Source organism: Ruditapes philippinarum, unplaced genomic scaffold, assembly GCF_026571515.1.
Source record: "Ruditapes philippinarum isolate M1 unplaced genomic scaffold, ASM2657151v2 ctg1620_1_1_1_1, whole genome shotgun sequence".
Classification (NCBI taxonomy): Eukaryota; Metazoa; Mollusca; class Bivalvia; order Venerida; family Veneridae; genus Ruditapes; species Ruditapes philippinarum.
The window spans coordinates 365,382-388,767 of record NW_026858094.1 but is presented as its reverse complement, the minus strand read 5'-3'; the positions used below and the strand labels follow the sequence as shown (position 1 = coordinate 388,767).

General features: G+C 33.4%; 1 protein-coding gene across 6 annotated transcripts in view; it reads left to right on the top strand.

The window, feature by feature from the left end:
• The first annotated feature begins 401 nt into the window (after positions 1-401).
• LOC132752069 (serine/threonine-protein kinase TBK1-like) overlaps positions 402-23,386 on the top strand; it is a 36,308-nt gene continuing 13,323 nt past the window's right edge. Inside the window, exons 1-11 of one of the 6 annotated variants that reach the window (XM_060742341.1) lie at positions 402-424; positions 7,004-7,150; positions 10,214-10,354; positions 11,856-11,985; positions 13,394-13,484; positions 15,316-15,406; positions 17,595-17,752; positions 19,883-19,993; positions 20,778-20,957; positions 21,912-22,117; positions 22,546-22,699. In XM_060742341.1, the coding sequence (XP_060598324.1) occupies positions 7,004-7,150; positions 10,214-10,354; positions 11,856-11,985; positions 13,394-13,484; positions 15,316-15,406; positions 17,595-17,752; positions 19,883-19,993; positions 20,778-20,957; positions 21,912-22,117; positions 22,546-22,699 (1,409 nt within the window). In that variant the 5' untranslated portion in view covers positions 402-424. Of the gene's footprint in view, positions 425-3,784; positions 3,923-4,193; positions 4,344-6,625; positions 6,811-7,003; positions 7,151-10,213; positions 10,355-11,855; positions 11,986-13,393; positions 13,485-15,315; positions 15,407-17,594; positions 17,753-19,882; positions 19,994-20,777; positions 20,958-21,911; positions 22,118-22,545; positions 22,700-23,386 lie in introns of those variants that run through there. The other 5 variants (XM_060742342.1, XM_060742338.1, XM_060742340.1 and 2 more) reach the window with 5 other exon arrangements.

The window sequence follows — 23,386 nt, the reverse complement described above, 5'->3', positions numbered from 1 at the left end:
AATAAATGACGTTTTGAAAATCCAAATTTTGAATTTTAATGTAAAATATAGTACATTTTAGCATACATTACAAAATATGCACAGTGCATTTCATAATTATTTTTTTACAACAAATGGTAGAATTGCACCTCCATCTTAGATTGTCAGCTTTTAAAACATTTACATGTTATATTGCAAAGATAGTCATGATGTCATAATACGTAGAATGAAAATAACCAAAATCCCCTTCTAGTCTAGGAAAAGAATGATGTAAAGATAACTACTTTCGTGGATATATTAAAGTTTAGAATATTAAGTAAATCTAACAGGGACTGTATTAATAATTAAATATGCTTTTGTTTGAGACTGCATGGACCTCTTAATTATAACATCTATCATCCCAGATTACAAGAAGTACATCACATATCCTTAGTGCGATAACAAAGTAAGTAGATTATGAGATGACTTAATTGGGGTTTGGTTATCTTCATGGTCTAAAATATACTATATATACACATTTTCGGATATCTCTTAGCGTTGTATGTGTATCATTAATAATTGTTTTACCATTATATATTTATATAATTAGTTTCCGACGGGAATCTATACTATATTGAAATGATCAGAGACATATCAGCCGCGTCACGACAAAACCAACATAATGGGTTTGCGACCAGCATGGATCCAGACCAGCCTGCGCATCTGCGCAGTCTGATCAGGATCCATGCTGTTTGTATCAGTTTCTCTACTTGCTATAGCGTTTGTAAGCCCTGATCAGACTGCCCGGATGCGTAGGCTGGTCTGGATCCATGCTGGTCGCAAACCCATTATGTTGGTTTTGTCATGACGCGGCTCATATGTTCATCTCTGAAATGGTATAACATTACATATTGCTGTGATATTGCTATATCCATCCTAGGTAACCTAGGCTGCTTACCATATACCAGTGATATTAATATGCGAAATAATTATAAATTGTACAGACACACAACTTGAAATAAAGGTCTATTGGGTTGGTTTAAAAACATTGGCTAATCAAATCGAAGTGGGCGTCATTTGATTAGCCAATGTATATATATATTCTGAAGATTTATTTTTTTGACTATAATGCAGTATCTTCTTTGTTAATGTAACAAAAAACAATAAAGTGAATTTTCATGTCAACACAAACATGAATCTTTGTAAATACATCTTTTTTATTTATAACAGAAATGTCATGGTCACTGAATCACTCTCGAGAGAACAGTTGTTGTTAGCCAGTGCCATGCTTTCTGCAATGCAGAGTTAAATCAAATTTTTATTTCATGAGCAATTTAAAATCCTTAAAAATGGTGGTCAAACTTGAAGAATGAAGGTAAATATTTACGAATTCACATGGTCACTGGATGATGTCAAGGTAAATTAACAAATACAGAACTGCACAGGTAACGTTTCAAAATCTAAATGTAAGTCACGTTTTTTTTGTATTTGAGGAATGAAAAAATAGTGCAGGAATTGTACAAAGGTAACACCAAGTATTTGAAAATCTATGGCCGAAATAGCTCTCCTGCGCATCGGTCGAATGTTTCACTATCGCTCACACGTGAGTGTTCACACATGAGTGTAATCAGTGAGCTGCGAAATGAGCGTAGGCCGAAATGAGCCGCGTCATGCCCAAACCAACATATGAGTTTGCGACCAGCATGGATCCAGACCAGCCTGCGCATCCGCGCAGTCTGATCAGGATTCATGCTGTCCGCTTACAAACCCTATAAAAAGTAGAGAAACTGATAGCGAACATCATGGATCTTGATCAGACTGCGCGGATGCGCAGGCTGGTCTGGATCCATGCTGGTCGCAAACCCATTATGTTGGTTTCGTCATGGTACGGCTCAAATAAGCATCAATGTAAGTTACCGGACCTATATGAATTAGCGCATACGAATAAGTACTTTGATCATTGGGAAAATGTATGCTTTTCAAGAAAAAGAAGCTAACTAAACCTTCTCCTTTCGTAGAGTACAATAACGCATTATATGACATTCTTTTTAACTCCTCTTTTAAAAGAAAGAAAGTGGAGCTATTGTCATCGACACTTTCATCGGCGTCGGCTTTGGTTAACCTTCCCGTTCAGGTATATTTTCTCAGAAACTTCAAAACATCATTACTCCATACTTTAAAAACTTATCGTGCAATCGTGATTTTTTATTACATGTTTAAAGTTATATATATAAACTCAAAACGGCAAAGATGGACAAATAATACTTAAACTCATTTTTTATGTACCTATCTTATGTTATGTCGTTAATTTCTCAAAGATTGCCATAATTAATCACTTTAAACTTGAAATAATTGTTCAGATTGAAAATTGGAATGCATTTCTGAAGGGAATTATTTTTTCTTAGATATGCCCCCTTTTATACGGCGGTAGAGAGGTGACATTTATGTGTTTTTATTTGTCTCGTGCACACGAGATACTATGTCGTGGCCGCGAGATACTAAGTCCTGCGTACGAGATTATTATAAACACATATGTCACCTTTGTGCCACCGTATTTTATATATTTTTCTTTTTAGTCGAGGGCACGAGATACTATGTCGTGGCCACTAGTTGCACGAGATAATCAAGTGGTGGACACGAGATACTATGTCGTGGCCACGAGTTACTAAGTCATGCGCACGAGATAATTAAAAACACACATGTCACCTTTGTGCCACGGTATTTTTTATATTTTTCTTTTGTTATTATAATCTCGAATTGAAAAGTAGTTCTATACCACATGGCTAAACAAAGGGTGATTCTCAATCAGAACACCTCGGCTTTTATTTTTAATATCCTCGGACTTAATTAATACGGATAGAATGATTTGTTCTACCACGTGGTTTACGTGTTCTGCAACATTTTTGTCGTTTTAGGGATTCCGATTTTCTCTTTCAGCTGTAGACAAAAAAAATTATGGTTGAAAAATATGACTTTCAATTATACTCGTTTCTAAAACGGTCATTGTACACAATTACATTGTATAACCAAATACGAAATTTGTGTCAACACCTATACATTTTGTACTTTCGGTTTCAACAAAATAATTCTTCCTTCTCAAGAAGGATGAGCTATTTTTGTTTGATGTTGAACTTTATTTACTAAGCAGAAGGGGAAGGAACTCAGCCGACTATTTATAGTAAAGAAAACGAGTGACAGGGAGAGACTAGGATTTGCATTTTTTGAATAGTTTTGAGTGCAGTTTCACTCTGAGTGAAATTAGAAATTCGATATTAATTAGCAACATTAATGCCTACGATTATGATTCTCTAAGAACTTACCACGCTATTAATAAATAATTTTAAAGATAAACCTGCTTCCGGCTCCACTACTTGTACTCCTGTAACCATTATTATGAATTAATTTAGTGTTGCCCTGTAGGCTAAACTTGTTAGACGTACATAAATAATGGACTGTTTTATATTTTTAACTTTTATATATGAAAGTTATTTCAGGTAGACCTTAACACGATTATCATTGAATCACACTGTACAAATGGTCATACAACCGTTCAGCCGTCGATATACATGTCGGTGTAAAAACACAATGGACAGACGGTTGAACGGTTGTCTGCTCATTAGATTGTATAGGAGTGTGAATTCCAGTTATGATATATTATAACGATTGTCCTACATGTCCCATGAACGCGCATTTTTACAAATTTTCAAACTTGTCCGCCATGGTTCTGTCAAAAATGAATGGGAAGTTTTCATTGGCTGATTCATTACGCTGACGTAATCGTAGCAATATGTACATTGTGATGATTGCATATTTTAAAGACATAGATTGTCAACAAAAAAGCATAAGTCAGTTGGAATACAAAGTTTGAACCAACTTGGAATAATATTTTATGAATGGCAAGCTTCAAAATGCAAGCTTACTTGTGATGGGTTGGCACAAACAATGTCGACCTCGCAATTATGAGGTAATTTTTCAAGTTTAATATTTCATTTATCCTAAATGAAGATAAATCGCTCAATATTTTAACGGTAACTGAAAGATATTTTGCTATGCATGCACATATATATAAGAAAATATGTCTTATTACAAAAAATATGTGAGAGCAGAATGTTGACAGTTACGCCAAATTATATAATTACTTAGCAAACGGTTGCTGGATAATAATTTTGTTCTTGATGATCAGGAGGAGATTTTTTTAACGATTATTTGATCATTATTGGCAAGACAAATGTGCCGAACACTCTGTAAATTAGCGCAGGCGCACGTATTTGGAAAAATACGCTAACCGCATTCGGCCAAAAGGTTATGTTTATGTGCGACGTTGATTGTCATAGCGAAACCGAAACATTCTGCAGGAAAATGGATAAATATTGTCAGGAACAGTGGTAAATCATTAATTTTTACTGCCTACAATTAAAATTATGATGTAAAATACAAAACTTTCTTAATTGCATTGCTATAAAAGCATATGCACCTGTAATAGCGAATAGAGGACAAATTTTTAAATACGCCTTCGCATTTCGACATGCATTTATGCAGATTGTAAACGTATTGTACGGTTTTTTAAGTTAGAAAGAATGAAATATTTTTTGTATGTTACCTTGCTGAAAATTAATTGGTGTTGCATTTTTATTGCGTTTGCAGATTTGAAATTCTTTTCATTTTAAAATTTATTTTTCTGTGTTACTAAAAATAGAATTAGTAACAAGTCGGGAATTCCCCACTTGGTTTTACGCATTACCGTAAACTTCATAAAACATGTACTCAACATGTAAATATATTTTGGGTGAACTGAGTAAATCAATAGACTTAAATTTAATTAGATAAGAATAAAATTACGTGTAGATCTAGCATTTATCTTTATTAAATCGACATTGCAATTATTTGTTTCTCAAGACCTGAAATTTCATAGATTATTCTTTTCACGTGCAGCAAACTATTATTGAAGTACAGGTCTATGTTAAAGATTTTTATCTGATAGAATTTTGAGAGATTTTTATCTTATCTTAAGCATATGCTTTATAAAATATGTTGAAATCAATATGCTTTATTGGGAATGACCTTGAAAATGGCGGACAGGGGAGGTAATAATTGCCATGTGAAAAGCTTCTATAAAAAGTATAAGTATGGTGTATAGACTGTACACTGTACAGTCGAAGCCTTACATTACAAGTAAATGGGTAACTTGTCGAGTATTTTCTGTAAAATATTTACATGAAATACATGTATATTAAACATTCGATCTTCTCTTCATGTACTTCCTAGGACTTTAAATGATATCGTACACGTACATAAGTCCCAGATGTTTCACAATTTTTCGAAAACATGTTGTCGTAATACGTCAAAGTAATGTCTAATTGACAAACAAATACTTAGGTTTATCTAAAGATTTTATCTATACTGATAAATATAAGGAAACGACTCAAAAGATCAACTATTTTTAAATATTATTCTGGGAACTGAATAATAAATTCGTTAAAGATATTTTTTGACACGTTATATTACCATAAATGAACGAGTGTTTGCAATATAAACCTCGTATAGCAGCTCGAGTTATATATATATAAACAACCGTTTATATTGGGTCATATAATTTGTCAAAAAATCTTTATAATCAATAATGTATATGTGCATTGGCTGTATAGCCGGTTATTGATAACTGAAATGCAGGTGGACCAACATTGCAAGCTTAATAAAGAATCGTATATATGATGTATGTCAGGATATTTATAGACATATGGTGGTGATCTTCGCTCGACTGAAGTTTATTCACAAGTTTAACTTATTACAACTGGCGACTTCCTTATTCCACATTAGAATTTCATGATTTATATACATGTTAAAGGTGTTGGATTTAGTTTGAGTTCAGATCATGATATATTCAATCAGGAAGAGGAAGACTTGATTTAAATATATAGACAACTAATCAAGGAACCTTTAAACTTTGATAATAGGATTAAACATTTTAAATTTGTACAAAACCTGTTCACGAGATATTGTAACTTTTAATAATAAAAAAAAGGATTCAATATTGAACAAAAACTATCGTATTCACGTCTAGACACCGGTGGTATTATATAGAAACTGTATAGATATTACCTGGCCGAAACGTTGTATGAAATAATAATGTAATTAAGATATTGATGGTGCATATTTTGAGATGAGCAATTCGCAATTAATTCTTTTTATGCCTATGTATTTACACACACCTGACAAAAAAAATAGCAAATAAAAAATAAATAAATGAAATAAAACAGAGTAAATTATTTATGGCTTGCTAGGGCTGCAATTTATCAACGCATTTTCAACATGTATTCATGTCTGGAGTTAAGCTTGTGCGTGCGCAAATAAACAACTTTAAACACTTATATGCGTTGGGTTTTCAAAATGAACCTATGCTGAATCGTACTATTTGAAGCAAACCTACGCGTTGAGATATTCTGTCATGAACAACTGAAGTTGTCTTCAAGCTGATGCTAGGGGGCGTGAGGGATGATGCACTTTTTCATTATCCCTCTCATGTACAGACTCAATCATACCGACTCTGCAATTTCCATGTAGTTTTGCTGTTTTAAATGCTTCCGAGGGATCACTTTTTTCCAGATATTTATTCAAGTCGGCATACATGCCACTGAAACACGTACATGCTTGTTCATTCATATTTTAAACACTTTAAACACTATATGTTTAAATACGAGATTATTCAGATAATTAACCAACCATAGACGAGAACTGGGTAGATATTAAGTTTCCTTGTATAAAAATTGCATGACGTCAAGTCTATATTCAATCACATTAGATGACTAGAAGGAGCGGTGGCGAGATGTTCCTATGCCGTCTAAATCCCATCGGGTAATTGAACTTTTTTCCTCGTAAAGGAATTAAATACGAAATATCTAATCAGCTATGGTATAATAACCGGTCACCGTTAAGTTTCTCTGTGGTCGATGACATGTCACCTTACACGATGGACTTCCTATTATATTGTAGTATCGCTTGTATAGAAAAAGTAAATAACAACATAATTTTTATTTATAAAATATAGATGCATCACGGTGGTCAAGCAGCGGCTGGATTTACGCCGGCCAGCTTCAAAACTGGTTCCTTGCAGCAGACAGAAAACTATATCTGGAATACCGCAGATGCTTTGGGAAAGGGGGCAACAGCAGTTGTTTATTTCGGGCGACACAAGGTAAATATTTGATAATTTGATAGGGACTGAATTGCTTTAGTAATATCCGAATTTACAAAACTGTTGTTTCAACTGCTCAGTCACTGAAGATAGGAATTTTGTTTTAGCATTGAAATAAAGGAACAGTACAGGCCGTTGTCACTCACAATTGTAATGTCTTAGTTCAAAGGCTTAGTTCTTAAAAAATTGTCCATTTTTAAAAGGTTTTCAGTGTACCAATGTACCTTTTTACTTTAAATTGGTTTTACGTCGCACTAACACAGTTTAAGTCATTTGGCGACATTCCAGCTTTAGTCAGCTTTAGTCGTGGAGGACGACCTCAGGTGCCCTTCTGTGCATTATTTAAGGCACAAACGGACACCGACGTTCCGTAAGCTAACTGGATAGCTTCCTCACATGTTCCTGTCGGTATTCGAATCCACAGCGGTGAGGAGGGGCAAGTGAATTGAAGTCAACTACCTTAACCACTCACACGAAGGGACATAAATTGTTTTATAGAATACAATGAAACTTTGTGGTATGACCAAGAGTGAAATGAAATATAAACCAGTCGTTAGTAAAGTTTTGTAAGACATATATTTAAATTATCTGCCATTGGCTCTACATAAACTAACAAAAAATCAAATTCAAGCACAGAGTCACAGACAAGTACAAATGTTGGTGCAATGCAGCAATTGAGAAGCTCCGCGCAAAAAACGCGCTCATTACAGATAGCTTACCAAATTTTTCCTACGCACAGGTCATGTTATATTCAGATTAAGTACTATTGTAGATTTTTCCGAATCTTTTGTAAACCATTTTTTGCATAATTATACTTATCTTATGCACTGTCCATAATTAAAAAGAGGGGCCAGATATTTTATTTCAAAAAATGCTGTCACTGATGCCTACCTGGTAAGGAAAGTAATATATTAAATACAAACAAGACTTACAAGACTTGTAAATGTTATGTGACATGACTGTACTGTGTTCTGTTTGTGTCACTACTGTAGTCAGTAACATAAGATGATAAAAATATCAAAGTCTGTTTTTTTATTATTATAATTGTAACAAATTTACAAATAGTAACAAAAGGGACTAATATTATAATATAGTAATATTACATGCATTTTTTCATGTCAAATTAAAAAAAAATGGTTTCTTTCAATGCTGAAAGTAGAACACACTCTGGAATGAAAAAAATTGGATGAATTTCAAAAAGACCAAATTCAGGATTTTTTTGTTTGTTATACACGTGTTACATGGTGATACAGTATTTATCAATAAGACAATATAATAGAAGACTGTTACATGAATTTTAGGCAGGTATGAGGAAATTCACTATGATCATGTTCGTGCGAGTCAAAGATATAAAAGCTACTTGACATTGGTGATATATAAAAAACTATTGTTAATTGATTTATTGGGAGATCAATATCTTTTTTTGTTGAATTGCTTTAAAACCATTCATAAAAAACATAACACCTCATGTTTAAATTGCAGATCAAAGTTTCTGTTACCAATGATGCTCTCTATCTATCTTTAGTCTATGCTTACTTAATGAGGGTCCATCCGCCAGTAAGGGTACAAAATGCAGCTTTCGCTGTGAGTACGGACCCCGGACATGTCACCAGTCATGCCCTTAAAGAGTTAATTTTGAAGCACAAAGTGGTGATAATTTACCTCAATTACAATAAAATTGTAACCTTATATACTAAAGTTATAATTATTTCAAAACGACCAATATATCAACATGTTATTATTAAACATTTAGTTTCACAAATATAAATTAAGAATAATTATCAAGAGCGAAATTATTAAAGTCTTATGCCTAAAATCTTTTTTATATCACTAATACATGTAGTATACGTGATATGCTGTGTGTAAATGTAATTCAAAATGTAACAAATTATAATTTCATGTACTACTAAAAAAAAGGAAATAACAAATTTATAACCCAAGTGATTTATTTATATACAAAGAAAGGGAAACAACCTGCCCTACTACATAGCTATTTATAGCTTTCGAATTAATGTACAGCAGTACTGCTTTCCGGTTCTCATTCATTAATATGACATGCTGCAAATCACCAAAGGGGAAACCAATATAATAGAAATCGGAAGGAGTTCTTGTATCCGAATTTATTCTTAGCTGTAAATCGAAGGGATTAATTGATAAAATCCGGGCCCATGGACAAAAAAATAGTAAACACAAATAGCTCCGCGCCTGTGGGCACGGAGCAATATCTCGGTGGCGAGCTACATTTTCTTTTGCTTAAAATGTTTGTTATTATATTCGAAGAGCATGCACAGCTTAGATGAGTTCTATAGTGTAGTTTTCAAGTATGTTATCAAACATTATTATTTACCCGAATAGACAACCGCATCCGTGTTAAGAAATGGGGAAGCATTTACCGCATCCGTGATTGGAAATAAATAACCATTTTCCGGATGTTTTATATCTCGTCACGGAGCTATATTACTTAATTTGTAACTATATTAAAATTATATTAAGGGGATTGGTGGCTTATAATTATGGTATCTGTCTCTTGCACCAGGCAGTATTGGTTCAAGTCCTAATGGGATAGCGACCAGTTTTCCTCACACGTCTTCAGCGCTTGTTGTATCTAATCATAGAAAGCGGACACATAAACTTCAATTTGTTAAAACAGATTTCAGACAAATTTGATACCTTGAAGTTGCTTTCATTCAGTTTTATCCTGTTAGGTTTGAAATTAGTTTCAAATTACGACGTAGGTTTGAATTGAGTGGGTGGTTACCAAACATTGTCTCAAATGGCACGTGTTTAGGGCATGTGCACTAATGGGAAGATGTATGTGCAGAAATATCCAAACCAGTTTGATATAAACAGTTTGATCCATATACTAAATAAATACAATCACTTTTATTTCTGTGATAAATGAAATTATCAAGTTACGAAAATCACGCTTTCTGATTGTAATGCAAGGATAACTCATATATGTGATTTGTAGAAGTTTTGATATGTACAAATATATAAAGAATTTGATATACTTAATATCTATATCAGTTTATGAACTTTCATCGGATTTTTTCTAACTTTTAGGATTCCGGTGATGTATGCGCAGTAAAGGTGTTCCACGAGCGAATAGCTCGTCACATGTTCTCCACGCGGCAACGTGAAATAGAAACGTTACGTAGCTTGCGACACGAAAATATTGTGAAGCTTATTGCTCTTGAAACAGAGGTTAGTTATAAATCACTTTTTGCTGAAGTATTTGAAAACGAAAACAATATATTGGAGAAAATTTAAGTGAATAAATCTACTAGTTAAACCTTTTAAACGACGGGTATGAGATATCGCTCAGTATTGCGGATGTTTACGTTCAAAAACAAGATCCTATGTTTATAACAAAATCTTCCTTGTAGGCATGGTGATTTGTTTAACTGACAGGAAGTCTGTATGATTGCTTCACTAGTTTTAACACAACTACTGTTTCATATTCAATAAAGCGGTCACTGCCCTGGTAACAATCGGTGATAAATACTTTATAAATCCAACAAAAAATAAACTTTTTGTGCCGTATCAAATTCTAAAACTTGTTTATTTTTCAATGGTTACAGGCACGTAGGATTATGTTAAAAATCATTTATAATTATACTGAAACTGTTACAGGTAGTGGGGGATGGTATTTAGTTACATTAATACGCTTATTTTATAAATGTTATATAACTTTACTGTAGAAGGAAAGCCTTATAAAAGTCTCTTTATTCTTTATTTCAAACAAGAATGAGCACCATGCAGCGACCCTACTACAGTATTATAGGTTGCTAGGTTTGGAGGTCATTAATTATACAGGATTTGTAATAAAAGTGTTGCTATCCGTGACTGGTATTCAGCACTTATAAATGAGATAAAATTGATATATATTTTAACCGGTTAGATTTGCAGATTATATGTTATGTCTTATCAGGAAAACATGTACATTTGTATATCAAAACAGAATCAGGGTATAAATGTGCGCAAGTCTACTGCACTACCCACATATATACCAAATCTCTGTCGATAAAAACTGTTATTATGAGTTAATTATATTTCTATCTCTGATAGTAATAATATCATGTAAAATAAGTACGCTTCCTTGTAAAAACTGTACCCGTTTATACTTTCATTTTTTGAACATCGGATGAATTGTTAGCTATCGAGTACATTAATTTTGAGTGTTATATAAATATTGCCTGTAGTTTGGGGAGAAAGGTTTTTTTTTTGCAACTTTTATATTTTAACTCGACTATGGTAATATATCGGTCCTTGCATACGTCATTCCGTCAATTACTTGGATAATCAACATTTCCCGCCTCTTTTCGTGCCGTATATGACCAAGTTAGCATTGAAGCAAACTACACGGAATATTTTATTCACGATTTTGCCGAATTAATACTGATAAAATGCATAACATTTCAGTACGATTATATCAAGTAGTAAAATTTATACACCGGCTGATATAATTTTGTAACGGATTACATGAAGTTTTGACAAGACATTTACTTAAAATTGACTAGGTTGTTTTTTCCCTGTAATACCGCGATTTATACTCCCATTTTAAAGCATTCATAAAGTAAACACAAAGCAAATACTTGGCAATTAATCGAAATCATCTAATCTAATCATATAAAAAATCAGTAGCTAATGTAACTAGAATTCATTTTGATATTGTCTACGCATATTTTTTTCTGTTTTATTACAGACTGTAACCGGAAATGAAGTCCTTGTTATGGAATACTGCTCTGGGGGTTCCCTGTACACCATGCTTGAACAGCCCCAATACGCATACGGGTTTCCGGAAACAGAGTTCCTCTTATTTCTAAGACATCTTGGTATTTAGTTTTTACAGTCATAAACAGTTTAAAATATAACATTATATTCGGAAGGTCTATAATCATACCAGTCATGAAGCAATATTCTACACTGAAAGACACTTGTTAGGCAAAAGTTACGTTTTAATATATAGGCTATTAGCAAAATATATCCTAGAAATTTACAGCATATATAAATCGTCACTTAAAAATATTTCATTGTAGTCAGTAAACAAAAAGTACAAAATTTAAGAGAAAATGAAATTTGTCTAAATCAGAAATAAAATATTAAAACTCATAACAAAAGATATTAACCGCATCATACTATTATTTCATCCCAACAAATATCACCGGATAAATTCATTTATTATAAAAAATCTGAAATGTGAAATGTTCGTCAATACCTGTATCAGGCCAGTTCTCTTTCAGAACTGTCCACAGTTGCACCGCGCGCTTTCCGTCCATTTTATCCATAGGTGTTACTTATAATGAATTTAAGTGCTGGAATCTTAAATATGTATGGTTTTCAGCAGAACTGTTCCATTTTAGAGTAATTCAAACAGTTCATAAACTACAGACTCACTTAAATGGCCTGACCGATGCATATCGTTGGCGCGAATACTTACATAAGAACCATTTTTCGATTTGAAGAATGTATTTTGTCAGTGTTGCTAACGTTAAACAATACTACGAGTGTGATCGAAATTTTGTCATTAACGAAATTGATACGGATTCATGAGTCGAAGTCCTGATTTGTCGAAGTTTTTATTTCAAGTCCCATCAACTTCGACATACCGAAGTTTTACTGTATATATTAAACAAATAACGCATATCAAACTGATTATCCGTTATGAATGAATGATTTCAGTGAAATCATGTACAGAAATGGACCAAACTCGCTCTGATGAAATTTTAGAATATCTTAAACCATATTTAAGAAATAGGCGACATTTGAAAAAAAATGTTGTGTAAGAAGCGTCTTTCAGTGATGTCAAGGTCTCCGGAGATGCAGGGCCGCTATTCTTATTTGAGCCGCGTCATGACAAAACTAACATAGTGCATTTGCGACCAATATGGATCCAGATCAGCCTGCGCATCCGGATGCGCAGGGTGGTCAGGATCCATGCTGTTCGCTATCAGTTTCTCTACTTATATCGTGTATGCTGTCAGAACATTGCGATACTTTAAGTTTTCCTAAATTGGACACCGTAGAAAGTGTATGTTTTAGGATCGTTACTTTCTGATTAGATTTAATCTCGCTGTATAAAGTTATCAATATTAAAACTAAATTCAACATGTTAAACAGCAGGAAAACTTCCTGATCGGTTTATTTGGGACTTCCCCTTGTCCGTCTATTTTTATTATTTTTATCCGTTCTGGACATTTTGCACGACTGGTAAATGAGTTTGCGTTGTTGTTTTTTTTCCAGCCGACGGCATGCGGTATTTGCGCTCTGCAGGATACATACATAGAGATATAAAACCAGGAAACATAATGAGGTTTATTGCAGAAGATGGCAGGTACAAAACTATGTATAAAACAACAACATTTTTTTTCTTTAAATAGCCTAGACATGAAACGTGCACGCTTTCCATGACTTAAAAGTGGTAAAATGAAGTTATGAATAGTGATCAGATATATGCTACATGTCATGTACACGTTTTCATACTTTTCAAACAGATGAATCAATAAAATAAGAATTTATAATATATTTCTTCAAAAAAAAGAAATTGTTGAAAAATGTTGTCTAAATGTCAAATATGGGAATGTTTTGGTCGTGCAGTCTCTCAAAGTAAAGATTAATTTCCACTGAAACTTTATACAGAAATTTAGAGAATGAAACCTGAGATGTCTACTTGATTTAAGTTTTGGCACACTATGTTTTATCGGTCTAAGTTTTCTATAAATAAATTGTAAATTGCCTGTCGATATACAAATAACAAGAACCTCTTGCTTGTATAAGATCACTGTGATTTTTTGTTGTGTTTGCCGAGCCCAAAACAATGTGTAATAATATAACAATATTACTCGGAAAACACCTAACTTTAACTAAGTGCTTTGTCATTATTTTTATTGATTATAGTTTTGATAATAATAATACTGAAATGACATAACGTTATCTCATGTTACAGTGTTTTATGAAGATAAAAGACATTCCTTGAATTAAATCTGCAATAAAAAAGCAAACAAATCATATAGCCTTTATCATGGGACACCAGTTTCACATTCCTGGTTGAAATATTGCCATGTATCTGATTTATACAGATCGTTATCCAAAATACATATAGTTATATAAGATAACATGAAGAAATGTTGATACAAGATATCACGAAATTATTGCACCGTAAAACAAGAAAATATTTCCGTGTACCGGTATCTTGTTTATATAGATCGTTAAGCAAGCAAACATGAACTATTGCCCTGTGTCTGGTTCATACTAGCAAACATGAAATATTGTACTGTGTCTCTGATTTATACATATCGTTTTGCAAGGTAACATAAAAATATTGCCTTGTCTCTGATTTATACAGATCGTTATACAAAATATTATTAAATATTGCCCTGTATCTGATTTATACGGATCGTTATACAAGAAAACATGAAATATTGCCCTGTATCTGGTTTATACAGATCGTTATACAAGATAACATAAAATATTGACCTGTATCTGGTTTATATAGATAGTTATGCAAGATGAAATTAAATATTGACCTATATCTTGTTTATGCAGATCGTTATACCAGATAATTCAGATATGTATACAAGATAACATGACATATTGACCTATAGCTGGTTTATACAGTTCTTTATACAAGACAACATGAAATTGACCTATATCTGGTTTGTACAGATCGTTATACAAGATAACATGAAATATTGACCTATATCTGGTTTGTACAGATCGTTATACAAGATAACATGGAATATTGACCTATATCTGGTTTATACAGATCGTTATACAAGATAACATGAAATATTGACCTGTATCTGGTTTATACAGATCGTTATACAAGTTAACATGAAATATTGACCCATATCTGGTTTATACAGATCGTTATACAAGATGACACGAAATATTGACCTGTATCTGGTTTATACAGATCGTTATACAAGTTAACATGAAATATTGACCCATATCTGGTTTATACAGATCGTTATACAAGATAACATGAAATATTGCCCTGTATTTGGTTTATATAGATCGTTATACCAGATAACATGAAATATTGACTTGTATCTGGTTTATACAGATCGTTATACAAGATAACATGAAATATTGACTTGTATCTGGTTTATACAGATCCTTATACAAGATAACATGAAATATTTACCTGTATCTGGTTTATACAGATCGTTATACAAGATAACAGACTTTGGAGCTGCGAGAGAATTACAAGAAGACGAAACGTTCATGTCTATATATGGCACCGAGGAGTATCTTGTAAGTATGATAAGTTTTCACTACTCTATGGCAATTAACACGCACCAATTTTGCTGTAAATAAATGCAGAATTGAGAAAGACATAGACACATTTTTTTCAGACACCATTGAAATAATTACTTTTTTAATTCTATTTACCTATAAAATAATCAATTCATAATGAATCACTTTTTCAGGCTCGCAAAAATTAGTTTTCAAGCTTTTATTGAAATAAAGGAAACAAGAATATAGCACTACTTAAACACTGCTGTCCATGAACTGGTGTATAATCAAACGGAGCCTGTAACACTACTTAGCCGACTTTTCAACATTTTCGTTTAAATAAATAATACTTTAGACTGTTGACCTGCATTTCAATTTTCCGCCATGGAAATAACCGTTAGAAAAAAGTGAACCGAAAGTAATTCATATTGTTTAGGTGTTCCGTCTTAATTATGGCCATTAAAAGTAATTTCATTGTTTAGACTAGGAAGGAAAAAAAACATCGATGATTTCATAAAGTGACGTGTATTTTAAGTTTCATGTTTCATACACAAAATTTAATATCTGACGATGTTCGCCATAGCCGTTTCCTTGTTTATGGAGGAACGCGGAAAAGAACGCCGGAGACCGCCTTTCGATATGGCGTTGTTGAGATATTTGAGCCGCGTCGCGACAAAACCAACATAGTGCGTTTGCGACCAGCGTGGATCTAGACCAGCCTGCGCATCCGTGCAGTCTGATCAGAATCCACGCTGTTCGCTATCAGTTTCTCTACTTGTAATAGGGTTGGTAAGCGAACAGCATGGATCCTGATCAGACTGCGCGGATGCGCAGGCTGGTCTGTATCCATGCTGGTCGCAAAGGCACTATGTTGGTTTTGTCGTGACGCGGCTCTTTTGTTGCATTTAGGTTTACAATTACGCTTGATTTTAAGTACCTTTTGTCGTCATTGTTTTGAAAAAAAGAGTCTTAATTATTATACGATTTTTTGCACATTTAGTTGTCTAAATATCTTATCACTATTAAAATGATCGTGTATATATATGTATTTTTTTAAAAAAAAATCAAGATCACTTTGAACAATTATTCATTTATCAATGAATCAGTTTCCGTTAGCTTAACAAGCTCTTCGTTCAGTCAGCATAGGTAATGGGACATGTCACGAACCTTTGCAAATCATTTATTTATAACCTTACTCCACCCACCTCTTGAGGGGCTCATGCGAAACCAGGTGGCTGCCCGCATCATAATGCAGTTTTATTTTTGCACCTCGGACTGAGTGGAATTGGCGTGGCTTTGACCTAAGCGATGTAGGTTTTAAAGTCAAAGTAACTTTTACTCTGAAGAGGTGGGGTTTGTGTGATAAGGGTACAATGCATGACACATGATTTGTGGACAAACTAGATATATATATCGTGCATATTCGGAACATTTTTGCAACTTTTAAAGATCAACGAAACATCATACATGCAATGTTTATCAGGCTGTATCAAAAATAAACATTTGTTTGAGCTACGGAATAAGTTTATTCTGATTTGCTATATCACAAGTCTGCATAAAATAGTACCGTCTCGGTATTTATTAGATGAATAAACTTTAAAGATTATATTAGATTGCTATAGCATAGGGAAAATTGCATGACTGCCAAGTCTACTTATTTAGATTTACAGATCTCTACATACGTGACGGTAATCTGAGTTCACTATAAACAAATGTTAAGTAACTGCGTCATGAACCTTCAAGTGTTTAATATGCTTCCTTTTCCGTGAATAGGTGATATGACCTAGATACTTTACAAACGCTTTTGAAATTTAAAATATCGGTTAAATAAATACGTAACTTATTTTAAAAATTAAACACACATATGACCTTGATTCGATGAAAATTTGTAGTAGGTTATAAATATGACTGTTAGGATAAGAAATTTTATGTTGTCGACATTCGTGAAATCTGCAAAATCGTTAGATCTTGCAATAAGTTTTTGTACATGCAAAATTAAAAGATAAATATATCTTATATATGAACATTTTATGTGCATGCTTCTGATTTTGCTATAATTGCAAATATATTTCATGGTTTTTGGAGTCAACATGCCCTATATTTGTGATAAAGTATTATTTGCATTCTTATTTTGACCTATTAGTAAAAAGTGTGTCATCATAATAGATGTATGTGATAAACTTTAATAAATGTTTCGCTCTTACAGTATCCAAAGATGTATGAGCAAGCGGTACTGCGGCGGCCCGGCGTTCAAGAGTTCGATGCCTCAGTTGACCTCTGGAGTCTCGGGGTAACACTCTATCACGTGGCTACTGGGCAACTTCCGTTTCAACCGTACGGTGGGCGGAGCAATTCAGCTACAATGTAGGTCATGTTTACAGTAAGAAAAGTGGTCCTTGACCTCGTTGTTTTGGCAGTTATTACCTAGTTTTGTTATCATACCTTAAGTTAAACTAAGCAGGAACAGCTATTGATAATATTGTAAACATGAAATAAAATTAGTATAAAATTAGATGTTAGCTGATATTATAGTTAAAAACAGTAATAACGATAATGCAACGGGGTGGGCTTTTTGGGTGTAAACGTTTGTTAACCTCTAGTGCAAAAAAGAACGTAATAAGTCCGTTATGAAAAATGTCCTTAAATTTCAATGGCTTAATTGGTTAAATTTCAAGTTACCTTTACACCAATAATGTGAAGACAACTAGCGCTAATATCCTTCTACGAAATATTTTCAGGCAAAATCATGTATATGTCCGCAGTATATATCATGTAGTGAGATAAAAAAATGCAGTGTCTGCTGCATTGATAAATCAATGGCAAGTGATTGGAGGATAGCAGCCTTAATCACATAGCCACGAAAACTCATTTTTAGCTTGACCTTTCTTTCGAGAGGTATTGTTACAGTCATTTTGGCATTGCCGTTGCCACTGCCGCCCGCAAACTGTAACTTTGAAAATAACTTTTTAAGCTCTTAGTGAGCTTTTGTGATCACACTTTGCCCGGCGTCTATCGTTCGTGCGCCAGTGTGTCCGTGGTGAGCTTTTTTCAAACGACTTCTCCTCTGAACTCGCTGGGTCAAATTTGATCAAATTTTCCTGGGATGTTCCTAGAATGAAGCTCTACTAAAATGTTCAAATCGTTCTGCTCCATTGAACATCTTGATCAGAAGGGCTAAAATAATTTTTAAAAATCCAATCTTTAAAAATCTTCTCTGAAAGTGCATGAGCAAGAGCTTAGATATTTTATGTGTATTATCATCTAATGAAAGCTCTGTATAGGCTTGTGGTCTAAATTGGCTGCATCAGGGGTTCATGGAGTTTCCTTATATAGTAAATGAAACATTGTTTAGTGAACCTCAACTCAAATTATAGCCATGGGGTCTAAATTGGTTTCATCCCTGGGTTTGGGTTCATAGATTTTCGTTGTAGGTGTATTCAGTAACAACTTGAAAATTCTTCTTCTCTACATTAAGACTGATTTAAGCTTCGATATTTGGCTTTTAACATTGTCAAGTGAACCTTAACCAAGTATGTTCAAACTATAGCCCTGGGGACTAGATTGGCCCTGCCTCAGGAGATCATCAATTTACTTTTAATGTATAATGTAAAGGCTTAAAATTTCTATTTCTAAAAAGCCATGAAAACTAAATCTGATATATATTGACATTATTTATTATCTTGTGGACCACTTTAAAGTTTGTTCAAATTATAGCCCTGCGGTCTAATTTGGTCCAGTCCCGGTAATCATGGTTTTCCCTATTTGTATTAAGTTAAAACTTAAAAAAATCTCCCAACACGTGAAGGACTGAAGCTTTGGTATTAGCATGAACATTTGTCCAGTTGACTTCTACCAAGTTTGTTCAAATTATAGGCATCGAGTCTAAATTGTTCCCACATAGGTTGGTATTGGATTCCCCTTATTTGTATGTAGTTAAAAGGCCTGTATGAAATTTGGACAAGATGCACATTTTCAGATGCAGAATTTGACTTTGACCTAAATTTTAATTTTGACCGAGTGATCTACTTTTAGTAAACAAAGCTTAAGCTATGCAATTTGAATTATATGCATAGTTTCAGATGCAGTATTGAAATTCGATCTAGATTTTGTTCAGTGACCTACTTTTTGTATTGTGATCTACAACTACTGAAACAGATATAGGTGCAGATTTGAATTTGAATTTTCAGTTGACCTCGAATTTGACCCAGCGACCTACTTTTTGTTGTTTTGTTGATGAAATTTATACGACATGCATAGTTTCATATGCAGATTTGAACTTTGATATCAGTTGACCTAGATTTAGACATGATGCATGTCTGTCATCAATAGTCATCAATATCATCAGTCCTCCGCTATTTTGAGCCTTTATGCTCAGGTGAGCGATATAGGACCATCTTGGCAATCTTGTTTTGTTAAGTGTAACGTAGGATATTCTATTTCATGATTGTGATAACTTGAATGCGTCAACAATTACTAAGTTATCTTTTTTAACAGGCATTTGATAACATCAAAGAAACCAACCGGTGCAATATCAGGAGTACAGAAAACATTAGATGGACCAATAGAATGGAGTAATACATTACCTGACACGTGTCAGATGTCTGAGTAAGATGATTTTTGTACTTCGAATTTTAGTTACAGCGGTTTAATTTAGATGATGGCTCTTGTCTATGTAATAGAAAACTCATTTTTAGCTTGACCTTATGTATATGTATACGATTTAACTCTGACACTTTTTTAACAGAAAGGTCCCCAAACTATGATACAAGATAGAAATTAAGATTCGGATAGAGGCAGAGCAATATTTCTGTTCTTTGTATCATAGTTTGGGGACCTTTCTGTTGAAAATGTGACAGAGTTAATTCGTATACATGCACAGTGCGTTAACTGGAATGCAGGTATTAGTTACCCGCACTCCAGAGTATGCCCATTGATTGGTTCATTTTGTCCGGGGTTTACATATTGTGACGACAGAGAAAGGGATAGCGATTGAAATATCATATTCAGATGCTCGTTCATTAGTTCCTTTTTTGTGGGGTTTCATATTGTGGTATCAGGGAATGTGTTTTGACTATGATACAAAAGAGAAAGAACATCGAAAATAATATTACTTTCCGTCAAACACATTCTAAGATATTCTATCACCGATGTATACTGTAGTGGTTGCAATGGAACTTGATAAGAAAACACCATGCTTTCAAGTAATGCATTAAGTGAACCCAGCAAACGTTGTCTGTTTTTGTTTTGAAATCACTTTTACAGCTCTGTGCTGATTTAAAGATGATTTCTTTTATTTTTGCTGGATTGAAATAGCAATAATATAAATGTAATGATATGATTAATGATATTCTTTGAAGCAGATTTTAAATTATATTTTTTTTATTTTCAGTTACCTGAAGCAGGCGCTGGTAGAAATGTTTACAGGCTTGATGGAACTGGACTCACGGAAGATGTGGAATTTTGACATGTTTTTTCAAATGGCTCATAAGCTAGATAATAGACTTATATTACATGTATTTTCTTGTTGTACAGCTCAACACATTCGTCTTTACGTTGATACTTCCGACACGTAAGCCTTAATTGGATGAAATTTCCATCTTTCAATCTGGACTAAAACCCATTTATCATTTTAAAAGAAATGTTCAGTAAATGAAGTGAATGGATAGATGACGGTTCAAACCATGATCAGGCGAGACTGATGTACCTACGAATCTTGGTCTGCACTGGTTACATGGGTAAAATCAATTGCCTACAGCAGGCTAAGAGTTAACTTTGTCTATGATCTTCACAATTTTTACAAGTACACAAGGTGTAGATTAAGACAAACATGGGAAGGTCATTCCGGATCAATTTCAGCATTGACCACTGCATAGATCCGTGACCTCTCTAATTCAAATTATCAGATTAGTGGATACAATAAGAATTCACCCATCCTATTTGTTAACAATCAATGTTTGTGGTTAAATCTTATTGTTATTCATAATGAAAGGTCAGAGTAGGGAATGTCCTGGAAAGTATTGGCCTACTTTTTATGCCCCCACAAAGTGGGAGCATATAGCGTTGCACTTGTCCGTCCGTCCGTAGGACTCCGTACGTCTGTCCGTACGTCCCGAAATCTTGTGAATACAATTCACTTAAACCAATTCTCTTAAACCGGATGGTAGATTTTGCTCAAACTTCCAGGGATGAAAAACCTTAATGTGTAGATGGTAGTAAAGGAAGGAATTTTTGCTGCGACCAAATTTAACAGAATTATTGCCCTTTGTTGATTTTTTCACTATATACCATATTTATGTTGTCAGTGAGGGCAACCGTGTCCTTTGAACACAGTTCTAGTTTTAACTGTGTAAATGAACGACAATTTCTAAATCATATTGTTCAATCTATAGATATATTTTGAAAAACGCATTTAAAAGTATTAGAATTAGTCATGTTTTGTTCTACAAAGATATTTTGTTTAGCCAGGTCGTGAGACAAATTATTATATAGCATAAATACTGTTCAATATTTTGATATTTCTTAGATACACAAAACTCCAAGACCGACTTGCAGCGGAAACGGAATTACCTGCCATACATCAGCTTATTCTATGGCACGATCAACAACTTTGTGACGTCATAGATCAAACTGCGCAAATAAGAAATTATCCAAAATCTGTGATAAAAACTCGATGGTATCTTGTTAACAGACAATCGATGGAAAATTATTCAATAAAACTTTTTACAATACGTAAGCTGTATGCTGTAATCTTCTGTTCAAATTTCCTTCTCTTTCTAATTTAGAATAAATTACAATTATTACACTCGAAAGAATACATGAATACATTTCTGAAGAGTGTCTTATTTTCAATTATTGCTTAGGACCTTAAAGGACGTAAATTATACTTTAAACTTTATTAAGGTATATCTTTTTATGATTTCATGTTGAATACCAAACAAAAAACAAACAACCCCTCCCCCCAAAAAAACCCCAAAAACATAAAAAAACACCAAAAAAAAAACAAACAACAAAAACATCAATAACAACACAAAAAAACACTTAAAAAATCCACACATACATTTTCTAAAGATTTAGATATTACCTCTATAAAATTATTATGAATTTAGATGATAACCGTTATAATTTAATTTGAAAGATGATATCTTGTAAATTTACAGCGCCATTTCCTCATATAAATCCTTCGATGGAAAGCCTCGACGTGGATGCCGTATCATCGAAGAAATCCACTGCCGTTGCCTATCTTATATGTACGGCGGTAGGAACATTCTTGGAACAGCAGAAACATATCTCGAAGGGAGAATTGCTATTCAGGTAACAATTTGTATTTGTAGAAATGCTAACAATTTTTTTCTCTTTTTTTTTTAAAAGACACAGTAGTAAATTCGGTACATATCTGGGAATTTGCAAAATATATTGAGTGTGTTATATGAAATGAATAAACAAGATTTGTTCCCCGTTTATTTTCGACATGGAGAATTTTCAGTTTGCTACTTAGGGCGATTGCCTTTATTTAAGAGGCATGCTTTGTTTATCCTATGCATTAATTTTGCATTTAAATGTCCAGTGTGAGTATAATCGATTGTTCAATTCGGAACTGCTGTAAAATTATTAAATCAAGGTAATCATTCACAAATTTGTTAGATGAACTCTCAAACGGACAACATTGATGCTTAAAAAATAAATGAGGACATTACTCATACTTGAACAAAACAAGAAGTATTTCTAGACAGACCTATTAAAATGATGAAGAAAACATATTTTTTTCCTTATTTTTTTTAAAGATTTGTTTAAACCGTTTATTATTTGCTTTTAGAAAAGAAAGTAAAAACGTCGAGCGTTGCCCCCGCCCTGCGGTGGCTCTTATTATATTGTATTATAACATTTTATTTTTCATTACAGCGACGTTATAATAGTCACACTTTTGAAATATATTACTAATGCAACTCGACTTGACAGCGAAAACATGAGCATAATGTCACTTTAATTACATTTAAATTT